This window comes from Natrix helvetica (genome assembly GCF_964273705.1).
Source record: "Natrix helvetica genome assembly, chromosome: 3".
Classification (NCBI taxonomy): domain Eukaryota; kingdom Metazoa; phylum Chordata; class Lepidosauria; order Squamata; family Natricidae; genus Natrix; species Natrix helvetica.
The window spans coordinates 140483453-140502061 of record NC_138549.1 but is presented as its reverse complement, the minus strand read 5'-3'; the positions used below and the strand labels follow the sequence as shown (position 1 = coordinate 140502061).

Genomic DNA, 18609 nt, shown 5'->3' with positions numbered 1-18609 from the left:
TCGCGCAACCCCTCACCAGCCGTGCAGAGTGCCATTCACTGGCATTTGGAAGGCGCGAATCCGCGGGAGCCAGGCGGCGGCGAACAGGTGCTGACGTGGCTTGCCAATACCCCTAGCTCAGTGAATGGCGCTGTGCCCAGCTGCAAAGGGGGTTTGCCAGGTGGCTTCTCATGAGCATGGTCGCTTCATGGCTGTTGTGTTGCACTGCTGTGACAGTGCAACACAGCCATTCGCCCATGAGGCTGTGCCCGGCTCTTTGGAAGTCTGCTTGCAAGAGAGCAGCCACCCGGCAACTCCAAAACAATAAACCCTCCCCCCCATAATAAAGCCCAAGCCATATTTTGTTGGTAAAAAGAAAATAAGATCGTATTTTCGGGGAAACACATTAAGTCTAAGTGCTATTGCTATCTTGCAAGAATTAGAAAGTCTGCCTTTTCTGTGTGAGTGTGAGTACAGGACGTAAAGCACATTTCCCAAGGCTGTTGTAACTTTGAATCATTATTAAACAAAGAGACATGTCAAGGACTGCTTGTAGAGTTGTTGACCTTCTGGTAAACTAAAACAAACAGAAACACGTATTTTTTTCCATAAAATATACTCTTTTAGAAAACTGAAGTTGTTTTATTCAGATAGGCTTTATAAACAAAGTAGGTCTACAGAAGTATCTAGAGAAAACAATAAATTGGCAATTCAATATTTTTTTTTGTTGAAAATATTAAGTGGTATGAACATACTGGCTAGTTTCCCCTATCAGGCAATATCATAAAGTAATTTGTTTGGTATTGGCATAGTTCAGGGGTCAGCATCCTTAAACACTCAAAGAGCCATTTGGACCCGTTTCCCCCAGAAAACACCGGGCATCATAAAACCCTTTTAACATCTAAAATGAAGATAACACCGCATATATCATTTTTTTACTTTTATGCTATGGATTAAACAAAAACTGTAGTGTGTTGCATTTATGAAATCAATGAATTTCTACAAAGAAAACAAATTATTTCTGCATGCAACAAAAACATTTTGAACTCTGAAAAAAAAGATGCCGAGTTGAAGGTTACTTTCAAATAAAATACTCAACGTCTATTTGAGTCCTCCTCGTATTTATGAAATAAAAAGCCAAACTATAAATTATAGCTGTAGCAAACCACAAATGCAGTCTGCCTCTCTGGGCCGTCATCCTTCTATCGCATGTACTGGAGGGTTAATGTGATTTTTGCTTCTGAACCTCAATGCACAGCGTCTGCACATCATCTTCATCTTCACACAGGATTGTAAGCTGTTGTCTGTGAGGCATGAGCAATGCTCGTTTTTAATATAGTTCATGTTGGAGATGACCTGCTCACATAAGTATCTAGATCCGAAAAGCGACAGGACTCCAAATATACTTTTTCATGTTCATATACATAAGTGTCAGGGATGGTATTCCATGTTGCGAACAGAATGTCTGGCTTGGGGAGGTTTTCATAATCACTCCATTTATGATTCTGAGCAAGAATGGCCTGCTGACAGGCAACATCTTCAAGATTAGCTGTCAAGCGTTTGACCTTGGACACCCATATATCTTTGTCAACTATGTTAGCCAGTTCCATCTCAAGATCAGGTTGACTTACACCTGCAAATGCAGTCATATTCAATAGGGATGGATCGATGGTCAGGAGTGTGACAGGGAAGGATGTCTTTTTTTCTTCTCTGAATTCATGGAATCGTTTCCCAAACGATGTTTGCATTGTGGTGATTGCAGACTGCAAATACTCCAAATTTATAATATTGTGAGCTTGTTTGAACTCTCTCAAAGAGGGGAAGTGAGACAGTGTACCTCTGCATAAATCTCTTGCAAACACTGTCAACTTGCGCTCAAATGCCAAAACCTCCTCCAGCATGTGTAGGGCTGTGCCTCCTTTCCCCTGAACAGTTGTGTTCAGCACAGCAGAGCGATGAAAGATGAAACATGCAGCTCCAGAGCTGCAGGTTGCCGACCCCTGGCATAGTTGCATAAAATGTGCTCATTTGGCTTAGTTGATATATGATCCACCTATTAAAACCCACTTATCAGTATGCTGATAAGGAGTTTTCCACAATGACGATGAGGATAATGATTATTTATTAAACTTGTATGCCATCCAACTCAATGTCTATGTGAATATTTCAAATTACATATAAAACAAAAGCATTTGAAATGTGCAGTTAATTTTAAAAGAGAAAGTTTTTAAGATTCCATGTCTATACTGTCACCTAGTATAACTTCATAAATTTACTACAATTCATTTATTTTGATTAAGGACCTACCCAACTTCCAAAAGACTCTGGGAGGCTCATAATATAACAATAAATAAAAGTACAATAAACATTTTAGGAAACACATAAAGAGACAAGTGCTGCAAAAGTGGCAATTCAGTATTCTGAAGAAAGTCTTTGATGACATCAAAAATAAAATAATGTAGATTGGATGTAGATTGTCAAAAGAAGTCATTGTACTGCTAAAGAAAGAAGAATACATTTGTTGTTTTTCTACATAACCTGTGTTTGGAAAGAACAGTATTCCTTTGCTTTCTATACCTTAATCATCTCAATATGTCTACATGTGTAACATTTTTTTGTTCCATTCAGTTGTGTCCAATTCTTTGAGATTGCCTGAACAAGTCCTTGAAATTTTCAATTTAGCAACATTGTTCTGACAATGTTGTATCAAAAGTGTATTATTATCAAAATACACATCAGTAACTATGGAGATATATAATCTATCAGATGTAACAATTTGTAGCCTTCATGTGCCTATAATCCAAATAATACAGCTCAAATGTATGTTTGGAAAGACAAAATTATCATTACATTTTCAAAGGTTTCCTGCTTTATTTATGTAGTTATTTTATCAAATGTATATGGCCACTCATCTCACACAAGATGACTTCATCAGGGCTTCTTAACATATCAAGATGTGTTGATAACAAAGATTAAATATCTATATATAGGAAGAGTGTAACCTTTTAGGGGAAAATATGCAAGATACAGAATAAACAAAATCTTAAATATCTGCTCCAAGCTCAGCACACTGTTTATCTGATATGTGATTTGCTAATGATTCTATGATGTCAAGTAGAAGAGGTTGACTGAGAGACCGAAGATTTGGCAGCTTGGATACCTTCAAGAAAGGGAAAATGGTTTGTTATTACTATAAATCCACTAATATGTTTTGTGCAAATTAATATTTTATTTCTTCAAGTGAACATAATGAACCTAATTTTAAAACAGAAAACTAATGTAATGGAACATGTTTTACTTTCCATGAAATAAGCAAGTTTAGCAATAATGAGAAGAAACAATCAACATTTAAGATTTTCTATTCCTTTGTTCTAGCTCTCATGTCTGCATAATTATGCAAGATGTAGCTTTTGAAAACTAGTGATGAGATTCTCAAAAAATCAATAGAAAAGACATTTAAACAATGGCTTTTAACAGATGGGATTGTAATTTTTTTTAAAAAAAATGGCTAAATACAATAAATCCAATCTCCAAAGCCAATTTCTAATTTTAAAAGTTTTTTTTTTTAATAATGGAAATGTAGTTTGGATTTAGATGGAAAATTTCTCGGTGACTTCCCAAATATCAGTAAATCTGCTTATTACAGAACATTTTTACAAGTGTAGCCTTGTAGAACTGCATTGCAACCAACCTGAAAAGAAAAAGTAGTAATAAATATATCTGTGGCTTCCAATTGATCCTATTGTAATTAAATGTTGTATCTTTCTTTAGTTCTAATAGACTTGTGCTGTGTATTTTGAATTATTTTTTCTCTGATCATGTAACTCATCTATGCTATCATAACCATTACATTTCAAGGTCAATTTTTATACATTGCATAGCTGGACAAATATAGGAGGAGCTACTATTAATGAAACATAGGAGCTCTTCCTATCTTTGTCCAGCTATGCAATATATAAAAATTGACCTTGAAATATAATGGTTATGATATTGTATAGATGTGTTACACTACTGGAAGAGCTGCTATTAATGAAACATAAGGGGCCGCAGCGGTGCATCAGCTTAAACACATGGATTTGTCAGCTAGAGAGGACCAGCACTACAGCAGTTCAAGCCCACAGGACCACCTGGCGGAGTGAGGTCCCATCATTTGCTTCTAGCTTCTGTCAACCAACAGTTTGAAAGCATGTAAAAATGCAAGAAGATAAATAGGTACCACTTTGGTGGGAAAAACTAGCAGTCCAGAAGCCAGTGCCAGACCTCTTTAAATGCGAAGCAAGATTGGCAGAAGAAAACCCAGATGACCCAACATCCTCCCCAAACACTCCTAGCCAGCTGCACAAATCTTGTTCGCCCCCCTATGGTGTATCATGGATAGCGCACCTACAGTACACGAACAAAACAATTTTAGGCTACCAAACTACTCTGTGGTTAAAAAGCACTGTAGACTTCCCTGGTGTATGCCATACACACAAAACAAAAACAAAAAAAGAAACAAAACAAAACAAAACATATAGCTAAACTCTTCTTGGATTCTCTAAAAATAATTTCACACTTGTAAACAATGCAAATGTAATATATAATTTAATTATAACACTACCATCTTAATTGTAGGAAACGTTTGAATTCTATAAATAATTAGATATAAATATTGTACACATACATACACTTTTATGTATCAGTATGTTACAAGCCCAATACTAACAGAAGAACAAAGAACAGGAAACATATTAAAGGGAGATATTGGATGAGGAACACTGAAGATTAATCAAGGCAGATTAAAAATGCATAGCAAACAATCCAAAGGGAGCAACAAGAATGAAACTGAGGACTACCTTAAGCTGTTTTCAACCATGGCAGTGAAAGAGGACAGCAGATGCCCAGAACCCCAGAAAACATCCAACCAACCTTGGTGAACTGGTGAACAATGATATATAGGCAGTGTCTCTTCATGTCCAATGCCTGGGTCCTATCAGCTGCCTCTAAAATCTGAAGAAGAAAAAAACAAGCTTCTTGTATCAAAAAGACTCTATAAGCTTGAATGTTAGGACTGTGCAGATGAAAAATGTGGTTTGTAGCATACATCTAACAGCTGTAATGTACATCTTAAACTAACTATACTTTTGAGGGAAGACATTGTGGAGGTTAGCCATTAAATGTCAAGAAAAGGCATGGCAGCTCTAAAATACAGGTAGTCCTCAAAATACGACTGTAATAAAGCCTGCTCATTATAGTCATATGTCACAATGGCTGTTAAATAAAGTGTCTCAGCTAACAATCACAACATCTTTTTTACATCATGGCGACTAAAACTGAATGCAGTATTCCAAGTGTGGCCTTACCAGGGCATTATAAAGTGGTATTAACACTTCACATGATCTTGATTCTATCTCTCTGTTCATGCAGCCTAGAACTGTGTCGGCTTTTTTGGCAGCTGCTGCACACTGCTGGCTCATATTTAAATGGTTGTCCACTAGGACTCCAAGATCCCTTTCACAGTTACTACTGTTGAGCAAGGTACCACATATACTGTACCTGTGCATTTTGTTTTTCTTACCTAAATGTAGAACCTTACTTTTTTCACCATTGAACATTTTGTTAGATAGCGCCCAACATTCAAGTCTATTTGTATATTACAATTTTTATAGTATATTTTTGTAATCAATAATTACAAAAAGGGAATGAATTGCACTCTGTACTGACCATAGAGATAGGAAGACCACAGAGAGAGATATACCATAGGAACTAATCAGTCTAATCTTGCAAAGTACTTATTTTTGGAACTTTCAATTGAATATTCCCTGAAAAAATATATAATTACAATTAGTTCCAAATTGATTCATTAGTAGCAATTACCTGAAGCACATTTTCCACAGTAACATTCATTTCCAGATTCTGCTTGCAATATGCTTGAAGACGATTATTATAGAACCCATAATAATAAGGAGCAGCAAAGAGGTAGCTAAAAAAACCCAGTTAAAGAGAATTCATGTTTCATGTTGTAAGGATGCAAGTACAATAAACCGAAACAGAATAGCAATAAGGACAAACAAAGGTTTGACCTCTGCTTATATTCTCTCTAGTGTGTTATTGTTATAATTGCAGCTGGCTGCCTTCTTGAAAATTGTCTTTGGCTCTGGGCCAAGCACATTGCTGCCATTATCAGCTATATTATATGTGCAACAGCTGTTTCCCAATTCTCTATGAACTCAAATACACAGAAAGGAGCTGGTATAAGCAAACTAAAAACCCAGAATTGATGTGTTCGTAGAGGATTACTTCTTATGATGAGCCACCAACAATCTATTTCCTTGCCTGAGGAATTCTAATCTGAATAGTGGAAAATTAGTGGACTGGTTCTAGATCTGACTGTGATATTCATTCTATTTTCAGTAGGAATCAGAACCTATTAGATTTTCAGGAGACAAAGAGCTTTCCAACAAGAAGGAGAACAATGAAAATATGGAGGCTCCTTTTCCTTCCTGCAAATATTGAGTATTTTAAAGGTACAAAGTCAGATTCCCAGCTTTAGTAGATTATGGACAAGTTGTCGGGAAAAACGATCCTGTTATGAACTTTGGAGTTAACATTCATAAAACAGAATCTCACTAATGAGCATTTATTTTTCCTCTTCTCTTTTATCCTACAAGACTCATTGAAGCCCTATCCAGGATATTTATTACCACAAAAATATAAGATAATTTTATATATAATTCTGCATTCAGCGTTGTACAAAATGAGACACAGGTTAATCTCTTAAACTTTAGGTACAATCCCCAGAGATTTTAAAGTTGCAATTTTGAATGTAATGGAAGGGGAAAATAGCAAAAAGAAATCTGGAGATTATTGTAATTAATGTGGCTTTTGTCCTGGCACTATTGATTTTTGTTACGTATTGTATATAAGTGTAGTTGAAGGTTTTATCCTTGTTATCGTCTGACTAGTTCCTATAAAAGGAGCTAGGTCAGCCAGGGAGTTTTTAAGTTGCCTCACAGACAGTATTGAATCAAGAGCTGTTAGAAGTTACTCTGGCCTCCTCATCTCCACTCTTAGCCCAGAACTTAACAATTTTGGTTTGTGGTCCCTGGCACACCATGGAAAGAGTGTGTCCTCAGCCAGAAAACACTGAGCATCTCTGTTATAATACTTAACACAAATAACATATTAAACCAGATAAAGGATACAGGGAATCTTCAGGAGGCATATTCACTTCACCATAATAAATATATCGTAACATAGATTCAAATGCTTGTTTGCTTGGCACCATCTCACCAATCGAAATATTAACTTGGCCATCTTCTGGCATAAAAGAACGAAACATGGCTTCAAAGTAACTGGAGAAAAAAGGAAGGAACCAGTTGAACCATATGGTTGATTCCATACTTGCCATGTTCTCATAAAATTGTATCACAAAATAAATAGTAGAGAATGAAATGCTGGAGCATTTTAAAATCCCTCTTTTAAAAATTTTGTTTCTCAAATGCAACCCATTTACAGTGTTTTTAAACTTGTACATTGTGGAAGGGTTTTATACAATGCTATTCATACTCCCTTTCTGGGGGAGATGGGAAGTTCAGAAAAATGAATGAATGAATGGATAGATGGATGGATGAATGAATAAATAAATAAACAAATAAATAAAAATTGTAAATAAATAAATAAAATTATGTATGTATGTATGTATGTATGTATGTATGTATGTATGTATATATTCAGTAACAGTTCTGCATTCAAAATATTGAAGTCTCCTTCTGTTCAGATATTGCCAAAGCCCTGCCCATCCGCCAGCCCCCACCCTTTGGCCTCTGCCTCCTAGTAATTTGCCTCTTTGCAGCAAACAGCAAACAGCCTGATCAGATTCAGCACAGCCTGATTTAACATGAGCAGCGGTGTTGAATTGGATTCCTGGAATACCACCGATCAGCTGTTCCATGCTGCAGGGATCACCGTCGCTGCGCATTGCCACCTTTGCATGCCCGGTTTTCGGCCTCCGTGCACCCCATTTTCGGCCTCCATGCATCCCATTTTTGGTCCATTCCAGGCGGCAGGGACTGCCACCGCCACCTGGAACAGACCAACAATGGGATGTGTGGCGGTCAAAAAGGGGGTCCGTGGAGGCTGAAAATGGGGTGCATGGAGGTAATAGGCGGCGGTGGAGATCCCCGCAGACTGGAACAGCTGATCGGCAATATTCTGGGAGGCCGATCCAACCGCCAATCAGCTGCTCGTGCTAAATCAGTTTGTGCTGAAGCTGACCATGCTGTTTGCTATTTGTTGCAAGGAGGCAAATCGCTGGGAGGCAGATTTTTTTTTTTCCTCCCTAAAAGCTAAGTGCATCTTATGATCTGGAGCGTCTTATAGTGCACAAAAAATGGTAATTTCTGTATACACAAGAAAAGAAGAGTAACTGGGAGGCCTGCAAGCTTGGGCCTAATTTTTCTTTTACAATTAAAAAAAGTCAAAAGAAGAAGTTATATTCTAACATCTGTATAATTTTATATCATGGATTATTAAAATGTAAAACATACCTTGAGCGGGCTGCAAGAATAGCTTTATGAGCTGGTCTTGGATGGCCATCTAACAGTAGAATGATATCATAGAATTCTAGACCAGCACCTTCCAAATAGGCTTTCATATCCTGAATCAACGAGGTTCCTGCACACACAAGAACATAAAGGTTTGCCTGAGATGTTGAAAACCATTGAACAGCTAGAAGTGACTTGCAATTATGTATCCACCTTTTCAGTGCAATGCAATGCCATCAAGAGGAATTTAGTAATATTTGCTAATCTAAGGTACCAAATTCCCTAAGTCAAGTTACTGACTATAGACATGTCCATATAGTTTTCTTGGCAACAATGTAGAACTGATTTGCAATTGCTTCTACCGTGAAGATTTTTTTCAGTTTCTCTGTCTCTCACACAACCTGATTTGTTTTTTAAAAGCCGAAGTAAGCTACAAGGTATTATTGTATTATTTCTAAATTTTGAGATGACAAATTGATTAGCTAAGCAAAATAGTTAACAGATACGAGTTACTGCACAGTTGAATTACAAAGCTGAACATCAGGAATCTAATACCTGGGGGAAGTTTGAAGAATTTTAATTGGCAAAATATTAATTATTTCTCATAGGGGTAAGCTTTTCTTCATCCCAAGCAAACTGACCATAATCAGCAGTGTCAGAGATTAGCACATATACTTGGAAAATATACCGGTAATTGGAGATATGAAAAATACATTTTCATTTTTTCCTCCTATAGAACGATCAAAGGATTATCCCTGCAAAATACTGTGGCTTTAAATTTAAAGAGAACACAGTATCAGTTTTAGCAATAAGAGGCAGTTAGATAAGCTATGTCCATGTAGGTACTACTCCAGGTATTCTCAACCTATTACCATTTTAATGACAGTTTGAAGTTTCAATAGCACTGAAAAAAGCCAGTTACTGTAGTGCAGTGTTTCTCAAATAGTGGGGCGCGCCCCCCAGGGGGGGCGTGAGGCTCCGTAAAGGGGGGCTCGTTTGACCTCGGCAAACACTGTCGACACGAGCCGCCTCTTCCCTTCCAGCGCTGCCTCCAGCGCCAATTGGAAGTTCAGCCGCCGCGGAAGATGGAGCACTTCTTTGGCCACCGCGCTTTGGTGATGGGTGCAGGCAAAGGTAGCATCCCCGGGGGCCGCGCCGCTGGAGCAACCCTGGTGCTTCGGGGACGAGCCCCGCCGAATTAGTGCCGGTGCAACAACGTTGTGCTCTCCTTTGCAGGGATCGGCAGGGCTGCGGATCTCGATAGCCTGCAAGAAGAGGTAGAGGCAGTGTGGCTCCTGCCTGCTCAGCCTCTGTGCCCAGTTTGGCTTCTGCCTGGCCCGACCCTCGCTTTTCCTCTGGCCGAAGGCACATCCTCTCTTCCAGGAGGGCCATGTCTGGATGGTTGCCTCTCGCTCAGAGGAAGGCTTTGCTTCTGGGAAACAGAAATACGAGGCAGCTTTTCCACTGGGGTCTCTACATATTATAGGACTAGATCGGTTCTCAAAGGTTTTAGCCTGGGGGTCTCTTTGATTTTTAAAAAGTGATTGAGGACACCAAAAAGCTTTGATGTGTGTGGGTTATATCACTGATGTGTAGTATGTTAGAAATTAAAACCGAGAAATGTTAAAAATATTTATTTATAAAATACTCCGCCATCTAATCTAATTTATAGATTAAAATATTGTGCCTGGCTTGCTAGAGTGTCATTGAAAAGCTATCACTATCAGATAAGCACCTGCAATCTATGTCCCCAGAACAGCACCAATTTAAAAATAAGCTATTTACTGCATTTCTCATCATTTTCTCACAGAATTGCGATGAATTACTTATGGATAAATGTTTATTGTATAAAATAAGAGGTGTTTAATAAGGATACAGTGTTATGCAGAGGTGTACTTATAACAATTTTATAGACAAATGATACTATTTACAGTCGCGCGGGGGGCGCGAAATGTTTTCTTCTTCCTAGGGGGGGCATGACAGAAAATAATTGAGAAGCACTGACGTAGTGTGAAAACAATAGTTCATTTTGGATGGAAGATACATTACCGATATCAAGAGGCTGATCAGAATGCATTCGAAGTGGAGGTTGCTGCTTTCTTCGTACTATCTCTACTATCAAAGATGAAGAAAGATGTTCAAATTCTTTCATCATTATTACCTGATTAAAGTGCGATTCTTTTACCACAAAATTCAGACAGTGTTCCTAAAAAAAAGAGAGAAGCATATGTGTGCAAATGGGTACCTATACATGAGCCCCCTTGTTGTAAGAAAATCATGTTCGGAACATTTTTTCTACAATTTCAAAAAATTGTAGAAAAATTCTACAATGTAATAAAATAAAAATTCTGCTATAAGAGTTTAAATGACTGGTTTTGCAAGCATTACAGTTAACTCTATGAATATGCAATATTTATAGAAGCTAATTCTGAAAGATTCAAATTCAGAAATTTACACAGCCAGCCAGTTTATTACTCTTCCTTTGATTCTTGCCAAAGTTCTTTAACGGTCTCTCTCTAAATGAGGAAAATATTGGCTTAAATACCTTCTCCTTTAGTTGCAACATCTACTTTTCTATTTCATTTAACCTATGGGATCAGGTCCATTTACTTTTTATTTCCCAATGGAGCTGGAATCTCCCTTAAACATTTCAAGTTTGTAGTTTACTGTTGTGGTCTGCCGGCGGCTTGTAGAACTAGCAGCATAGTCGGACATTGAGGAGGTTGGGTAGGAACATGGGCCAGTCCTGGAGTGTGGGGAAGGCTTGGACAAGGGTTCTGAGTCAGAGGCAGAGAGGGGGCCAGGGCCATCTGGGAGTTATGTACTTCCCCTGGAGCCTCCAGAGTCGAACATCAGTGAGGCAGAGGAACAGGCTCCCCCTGTTCCCAGTGTGCGCATGCGCAGAGCTGCCAGAAGGCAAGAACAGTTAAGACAAAAGGATGACTCGGGAGTAAGGCTTGGAGGTGATTGGCCCCTCCCATAGGACATAAAGGAGGAGCAAAGGCACATGAGCCTTTGCAGGAAGCAACTTTGTTCCTGCTAGTCGGTTTACATTCTGAAGCTCCGTTTTGACTCTTTGCTCCATGTGGCCTTGCCAAGTTAACTGCCATTTAGGTCTTTGGCAGCGTTTCAAGAAAGATAAAGGGAGGTACTTATCAGCCTTATTCCAAAGGACTTTGGCAGCATACTGTCGGACTCTTTACAAACTATTTGGGACTCATTATGGGCTGTGAATGAGCATAATTCACAGCCTTTGAAATAAAAAGAGGATTTTGGGGACTAAGCGTCTGCTTTTTGCTGTATTAGGAAGCCTAGGAACTTCTACTGATACACGAACAATGGAAAAAAGCTGAAGCACATCTAAGAATGGGTGGCTTCATTCAAGAAAAGTACCTGAAAATTGATTGCCTGGTACCAGAATTTTCAAGTTAGTTTAAAATGAAAGTTTTATATATGAAAATTCATTAATTCTACATACACACACTGAAGATTTAGTATTGACTAGCTGGACAAATCCCTGCAGTTTTCTTAGGAAGAGTTTGGAAGTGGTTTGGTTACTTGCTAATGTTAACAGACAGGTTTGCGATTTCCTGATTTCTAGCCTGTGCTTCAACCACTAAGACTATAATTTTCAAAAATACCCTACCTTCAGCTGATCCAGCTGAAGTTTGTTTGCATTTTCACATACAACAAGTACATTCTGCAGATCTACTGAGGCCTCAATGTATTGGACACAGAGTTGTTCCAACCGGGAGAGTTTGAAGTTAAGAGCCAACTTGTACACATCCATGATTAGCAGAACATCTTGCACATGCCCTATGTCACAATAAAAAAAAAATTAATTGTGCATATTGCAAACAATATGACAGGTGAGAAAGCAGGCAGGAAAGATAATAATTTGATTCCCAATATTAATATTGCAATAATGAATCTCTAAAGGCCTATATTAAAATGCTGTTAAAGCATGTACATGTTAAGAATGTTTGTTAAGAAATGCAATACAGAGCAATAAAATACAGAAAGATAAAAACAGTATGATGGAAGTCGAGAGATACCTGTATTACCCTGATTACAGACCTATGACTGCAATGGAGCCTGCCCATTACAATCATAAATTGTGGCAGTCATTAATACCCACATAATTGCCTCACTTAATTACCACAATCCCTGCATTCCCTGTTGTGGTCATTAAATGACATTGCAGGCATTAATGTAGCACAGGGTACCTCATGGGGTGGTGGAGGCCCTGAGAGGCCAGGTATAAGCCAGGTCTGCACTGCAGCACTTTACTGTGGTCTCTCTAAACCAGTGGTTCTCAATCTGTGGGTCGGGACCCCTTTGGGGGTCGAACGACCCTTTCACAGGGGTCGCCTAAGACCATAGGAAAACACATATTTTCCAAAAAATACGGAAAACATAAAACAATTTTATGGTTGGGGGGTCACCACAACATGAGGAACTGTATTAAAGGGTCACAGCATTAGGAAGGTTGAGAACTATTGCTCTAAACTCTTTTTAGATTTTTGGCTCCCTCTTCTCTGGGAGTTGAAAGAGCTGCCTGCCAAAGAATTTCAGCTCTTCCCCGGCATTGGAAAGGGACTCCTTCAGCTCTGTTCCTGCACCCCACCAAAGGACTTCAGCTTTTCTCAATAGGCAGCTCTTTCAGCTAACCCCCAGCAGAGAAGACCGCAGGTGACAATTACATGATCGCATGGAGTTTGGCAACTAATTGTACGTTTGAACAGGTTGCCAAAGACCCTGATTGTGATCATATGACTGGGGGGGATAAGGGTACAATGTTTTTCAACATCTGGAAGTGCTTTGTGGGTCATAACAAAGCATCCTTTCTGAGGCTGTTATAATTCTGGACCGCCATTAAACAAATGGTTGTAAGTCAAACACTATCTTTAAAGTAGTGGTTCTCTAGATTTCTGGTCACAAAAAAAGGTGTGGCAAGATGAATCTTTAAGCTAGACAGCTACTAGCTTAATCTAGAAACACTGGCCTATAAAGCACATGTTCTGGCATTGCATATAGGGTTTTAAAAACTATCTATATGGGCTATTTAAAAATCTGATCACAAAAATTCTGCTCAGTAAGTAGGCTATTTGCTTGGGGGACACAAACAGGGTGGGATAATAAAGTGATAAAATAACCACTTTATTCAAGCCTGTCTCAATTGGCTTCTCCTGTTCAAGAGTGTAATATAGGAAAGCACTTGGCTTATTATCTCCTCGAAAGACATCCCCCCCGCCTTTCCTTTTTCTTCTTATTGGTATTCATTTAAGCTCAAATTCTCAACACATCTCAGCTAATTCATAGCCTCATTATTCAGCCTGCTGCTGAATTTTTTTTAAAAAATAGTTTTTGAAATAATTAAATTCTTAATTAAATTTAAGAATTCAAGGTTCTTAAATATCTCCTACAAATATTTCTTATAATGTTAGATTTCTTTCAATGGGTGGCTATTACCCGATTGCTAAGGATTTCTAATGCCCATTTTGCTGAGTGTCACACATCCTGTTGGGAACAGGTCATAAGCATATTAAAATTTGCTGCGGGTGGCGATTACATGAAATTTGGTTTTAGTATCATAAGCCTCTGGCACTAGTCACGTTTATTTTTTTCTTTCTTAGAAAGACGAATTCCAAAAACAGACAGCGAAAACATGCACTACTTTTCCTAGGAATCAATTCTACTATTCTACCTTTGCGTGGATATTTGATTTTGTCTGTGTAGAGGAACTGCATGAGGACTTCAAAGGGCTGAGCTTCAGCTTCCCGGATTGTCACTTCCAGCAGCGGCTGCAGGCGACTCATCTTTACATTGTTGCCTGCCGTTTCCTTTTGGGGCGCCTCTTGTCCTTCCTCATTAATCTCTTGCTTAGATTTCTAATAAAGAGAGGGAAAAGTTAGGGTCAACATTATCTAAAAGTTAGGCTTATCTAAATTTGAAAAAAATAAATACATAAAAGTCAACTCTATTATAAGCCAAATATTGCCACAAAATGAAACAATTACATGGTTATTTATATAGCCTTGCATATACAATCACATTAGACAAAGTTGCCATCATTTTGCTTTACCTGGTTATTAAAATTAAGATAGACTCTAATACAAATAGCAAACTAAATCTGATGATGGTATATATGGTAAGATTTTCCCAAATATTATATCCTGTTGTAGGTACTGAAAAAAGAAATCACCCATCACTTCTAGACTACTTTTTCACTGAAAGCATCCATGCCTTTGGATTATTTATATGACAGGTTCAATAGGCTAACATGAAAGCACCGATTTGCAGCTCTTTTCTTAATAAGTAATATTAGTGGCTTGTGACCCTCCTATCCATTTATTTCAATTAGGTATGTATCAAAAGATACTGTGAATGGAGAACATAAGCATTAAACTTTAGCTAAGAAATGACAATTGTTGTGGCCCAGCAGGATCCGATTGAGCTGCTGATGGACTCGGATAGCGAGGAAGCATATGAGTCTGCCCTGGACGATGTGGAGGACCTTGTGCAGGGTTCAGACTCAGAGCAGGGACCAGAGGGGCTGGTTGGCCACCAGGAGGCGCCTGAGGCATGGAGGAGTGGGGAGGATCAAAGGCAGTTTGTCCCTGATGCTAGATTGAGAAGGGCTGAGAAACGGAAGCAGCAACTCCGCAGGCAGACTCACAGAAGATGATTAAGCAAAGGTGGTTGTGGATTGGACCCTCCCAAGAGAGATTATAGGTGAGGCGTTGGGAGGGGACATTTGCAGGAAACAACTGTTTGAATTAGTAGTTAAGAAAATCTATCTGTGTATTCTAGCCGTGTCTGCTCTTTTGGACTATCTGCACTGCTTCATTTGAATTATCTGGGTTGTTCTATTGAACGTGAGTTGTCTGGGCCCTCAGCCAAAAGGTTCGTTATCTCAGTAATTAAACAGTGGCAAACAGACAAGCCTGTGTTCTGATTTATTCACAGGCGTGGAGAGGGGGGTCAGAACAGATAATGGTCTCTAGTTAGTTCTAGTAATAATATCCTTTATTGTATGCTTTTTACAGCAATATATTGCTGTAAACAAATCACAAATAAATGGCCTGATAGAGCTATTCTTGGAGAGAAGAGCTGATTGCTACAAACAAACATATTCTAACTTATGTTTATGGTTAAATATTAGTAATTTACACAATGTCCTCATTTACTGCTGAAGATAAATTGGAAAAGTGGGATCCAATAAATATTTGTAATGAATCATACCTGTTTCAGCCTTTCTTTTGCCTGTGTAATTTTCTTCCTCAGCCATTTACAGCGAGCTGTGACAATTGCTGCATGCCCTCGGACCCTCTCTTCTTTCTGTCAGAAATAGGGAGATAGCATGGAAAAGGAATTGCAGGATTTTGCTGATCACTGAACATTAAAAATGCTATATATTGGAAATTTAGCCAGTTTTTATCTATATTTTATATATACATAATAAACAACATTGTTTATTTTTATTGATAAGGGCTGGTTTCGATTATTAATTTACTAGGAATGGTCATTTGGGCAGTCACTCATATATTCTGTATCTGCACGAAATCTATTTTAGGAAGCTTCTACGATTGTGAAAAAATTCTGAAAGAGTATCCTCCCATTTTCAAGAGACTAACTTCTATTCAGTTCTTTAATATATATTTATTATGTTTTATCAATAGGAAAAAATACAAAACAGAAAAAAAACCATACATCCAACAGTAACAACAAAAAAGGAAAAAATCAGTTCTCATTTAATAAAGGAGCAATTACAAAACTGAAGCAAAGTAGAAAACTGATGAGTAACAATTCTAAACATACAGAGAAGCGGTTTGCTTTTCTTTATGTTCTCTGATAATCGTGGGTAGGGGCTGAAAGAAAAATTCACTTCTCCAGTAAATGAACAGATTATTACTAAGCCAAAGAAATGAGCATTATATAGGCTGAGAATATATAGTAAACCAGTAACATAGTTCATCTATGGTCTTTATATAAACAGTAACTATCTAATTGACATTCTTCTGGAATCAAGTGATTATATTGGGACTGGAGAAGTATCTGTTTTTGAAGTTATGAAAAAGACCGTTGGCTTACCTGAACGGTCGTTCTCTGGGCGCTGCGGGAGAGTCCAAGCATGGGTTAACACAGCCTAACTGCCCTAGGATTGACTGAGTTTTTTCCTTGACCACGCCCCCTTTGCCTCTGGCAGGTCAGTTTTAAAAACAAAAATTTCAATAGGACGCCCTCAACCAGTTCCTGTAAGGCCTTAGTTCTGGTTTCTCAAACCCTGGGCGGGGTTGGACTCTCCCGCAGCGCCCAGAGAACGACCGTTCAGGTAAGCCAACGGTCTTTCTCCTGTGCGCTGCTTGGAGAGTCCAAGCATGGGACATACCCAAGCTATTGTGTCCCAGGGCGGGTTGAGTCAGTGTCCTTCGTAGCCTCCACAACTCTTTGTAATATACGTCTTCCGAAGGAGGCTTCTGCAGAGGCAAAGGTGTCAATTTTATAGTTCTTGATGAACGCCGTGGGCGAGGCCCACGTGGCCGCTCTGCAAATGTCTATAATAGACGCCTGGGTCGCCCATGCAGCTGAAGTTGCAGCGCTCCTAGTTGAGTGCGCCGTTACTCTGCGTGGTGCAGTTCTGCCTTGCGCTTCATAGGCAAGCTTGATGCAAGCCCTCAGCCAGCGTCCAATTGTGTGGGACGAAACCTTGCGACCAAGGGACCCAGGGTGAAAGGAAACAAAAAGGGATTCGGAACGCCGAAACTCCTTTGATCGTTTAATGTAAATTTTGACTGTCCTTCGTACATCTAGTTTATGCCAGATTTTTTCCTTTTGATGCACTGGATTTGGACAAAAATTAGGAAGGATCACTTCCTGGGCTCTATGGAATTGAGTATTCATCTTAGGTATAAAGGATGGATCAAGTCTCAATATGATTCTGTCATTATGAATAATGCAAAGGTCCTCCCTCACAGATAGCGCAGCCAATTCAGATATTCTGCGAGCCGATGTTATAGCTATGAGGAAGGCCGTCTTAATAGTCAGATGATGGAGGCTTGCCTTCCTGAGAGGTTCGAAGGGAGCCCCCGTCAAAGCCTTCAAGACATATGGTAAATCCCAGGAGGGATATCGATGAACCACCTGAGGGGAGATGTTCATCGCCCCCTTGAGGAAGCTCTTTACTTGTGGGTGTTGACTCAGGGATCGAGAGGATTTACAGGTAAGAATGGTGGATAGAGCCGCCACCTGCCTCTTGAGCGTGTTGGGCGCGAGGCCCCTGTCCAAACCCTCTTGGAGAAATTCCAGCAAATTTGGCACTGAAGCCGAAGTGTCCTGCACACCCTTCTCCTGACACCAAGAAGAAAAGGCGTTCCACGTGTATTCGTATATTCTAGTGGTGGAAGGTCTCCTGGACGCTTGAATAGTTTTGATGACCTTGTCTGAGAACCTCTGTTTCCTCAGGAGTTCCCCCTCAAGCGCCAGACGGCTAGTTGTAGCCACTGGGGATCTGGATGCTTGATGTGACCTTGGCTGAGGGAGATCTGCTCCTGCGGAATCCTCCACGGCCTTTGGATGGAGAGACTGACAAGGTCCGCGTACCAGGACCTCCTGGGCCAGTGAGGAGCCACTAGGATTAGTCCTTTCTGACAGTAATTTGGCCACTACTTGAGGTATGAGAGGAAGCGGCGGAAACGCGTACAGGAGTCCTGAGGGCCAAGTGCTCCTCAGCGCGTCCATCCCCTCCGCTAAGGGCGAGTGGTATCGAGTGAAGAAGCGGGGCAGATGTGTGTTGGTGTTGGTTGCAAACAGGTCTACTTGTGGTTTGCCGAACTTCTCCACGATCTGAGAGAAGATGTCCGGATGCAGCCGCCATTCTGAGTGGTCTATCGTCTGCCGACTCAGCCAATCCACCTCTTGGTTGCTCGTCCCCGATATGTGGTCCGCTGTTATGGACGCCAGATGTCGCTCCGCCCATCTGCCCAACAGTTCCACCTACTGCATGAGATTTTTGGAGTGCGTGCCTCCCTGCCTGTTGATGTGGGCCTTTGTGGCAACATTGTCTGTTAACAACAGTACATGATGGCCCACAATCTGAGATGCA

At 39.7% G+C, this 18609-nt stretch overlaps 1 protein-coding gene across 3 annotated transcripts in view; it reads right to left on the bottom strand.

Moving 5' to 3' along the window:
- Nucleotides 1-246: 246 nt before the first annotated feature.
- The window catches only part of LZTR1 (leucine zipper like post translational regulator 1), a 40740-nt gene continuing 22377 nt past the window's right edge, over nucleotides 247-18609 (bottom strand). Inside the window, exons 12-20 of one of the 3 annotated variants that reach the window (XM_081947502.1) lie at nucleotides 15750-15845; nucleotides 14212-14395; nucleotides 12151-12320; nucleotides 10554-10710; nucleotides 8508-8634; nucleotides 7164-7313; nucleotides 5836-5941; nucleotides 4815-4968; nucleotides 247-3139 (exon numbers count right to left, since the gene is read on the bottom strand). In XM_081947502.1, coding sequence (XP_081803628.1) covers nucleotides 4816-4968; nucleotides 5836-5941; nucleotides 7164-7313; nucleotides 8508-8634; nucleotides 10554-10710; nucleotides 12151-12320; nucleotides 14212-14395; nucleotides 15750-15845 — 1143 coding nt within the window. In that variant the 3' untranslated portion in view covers nucleotides 247-3139; nucleotide 4815. The other 2 variants (XM_081947501.1, XM_081947503.1) reach the window with 2 other exon arrangements.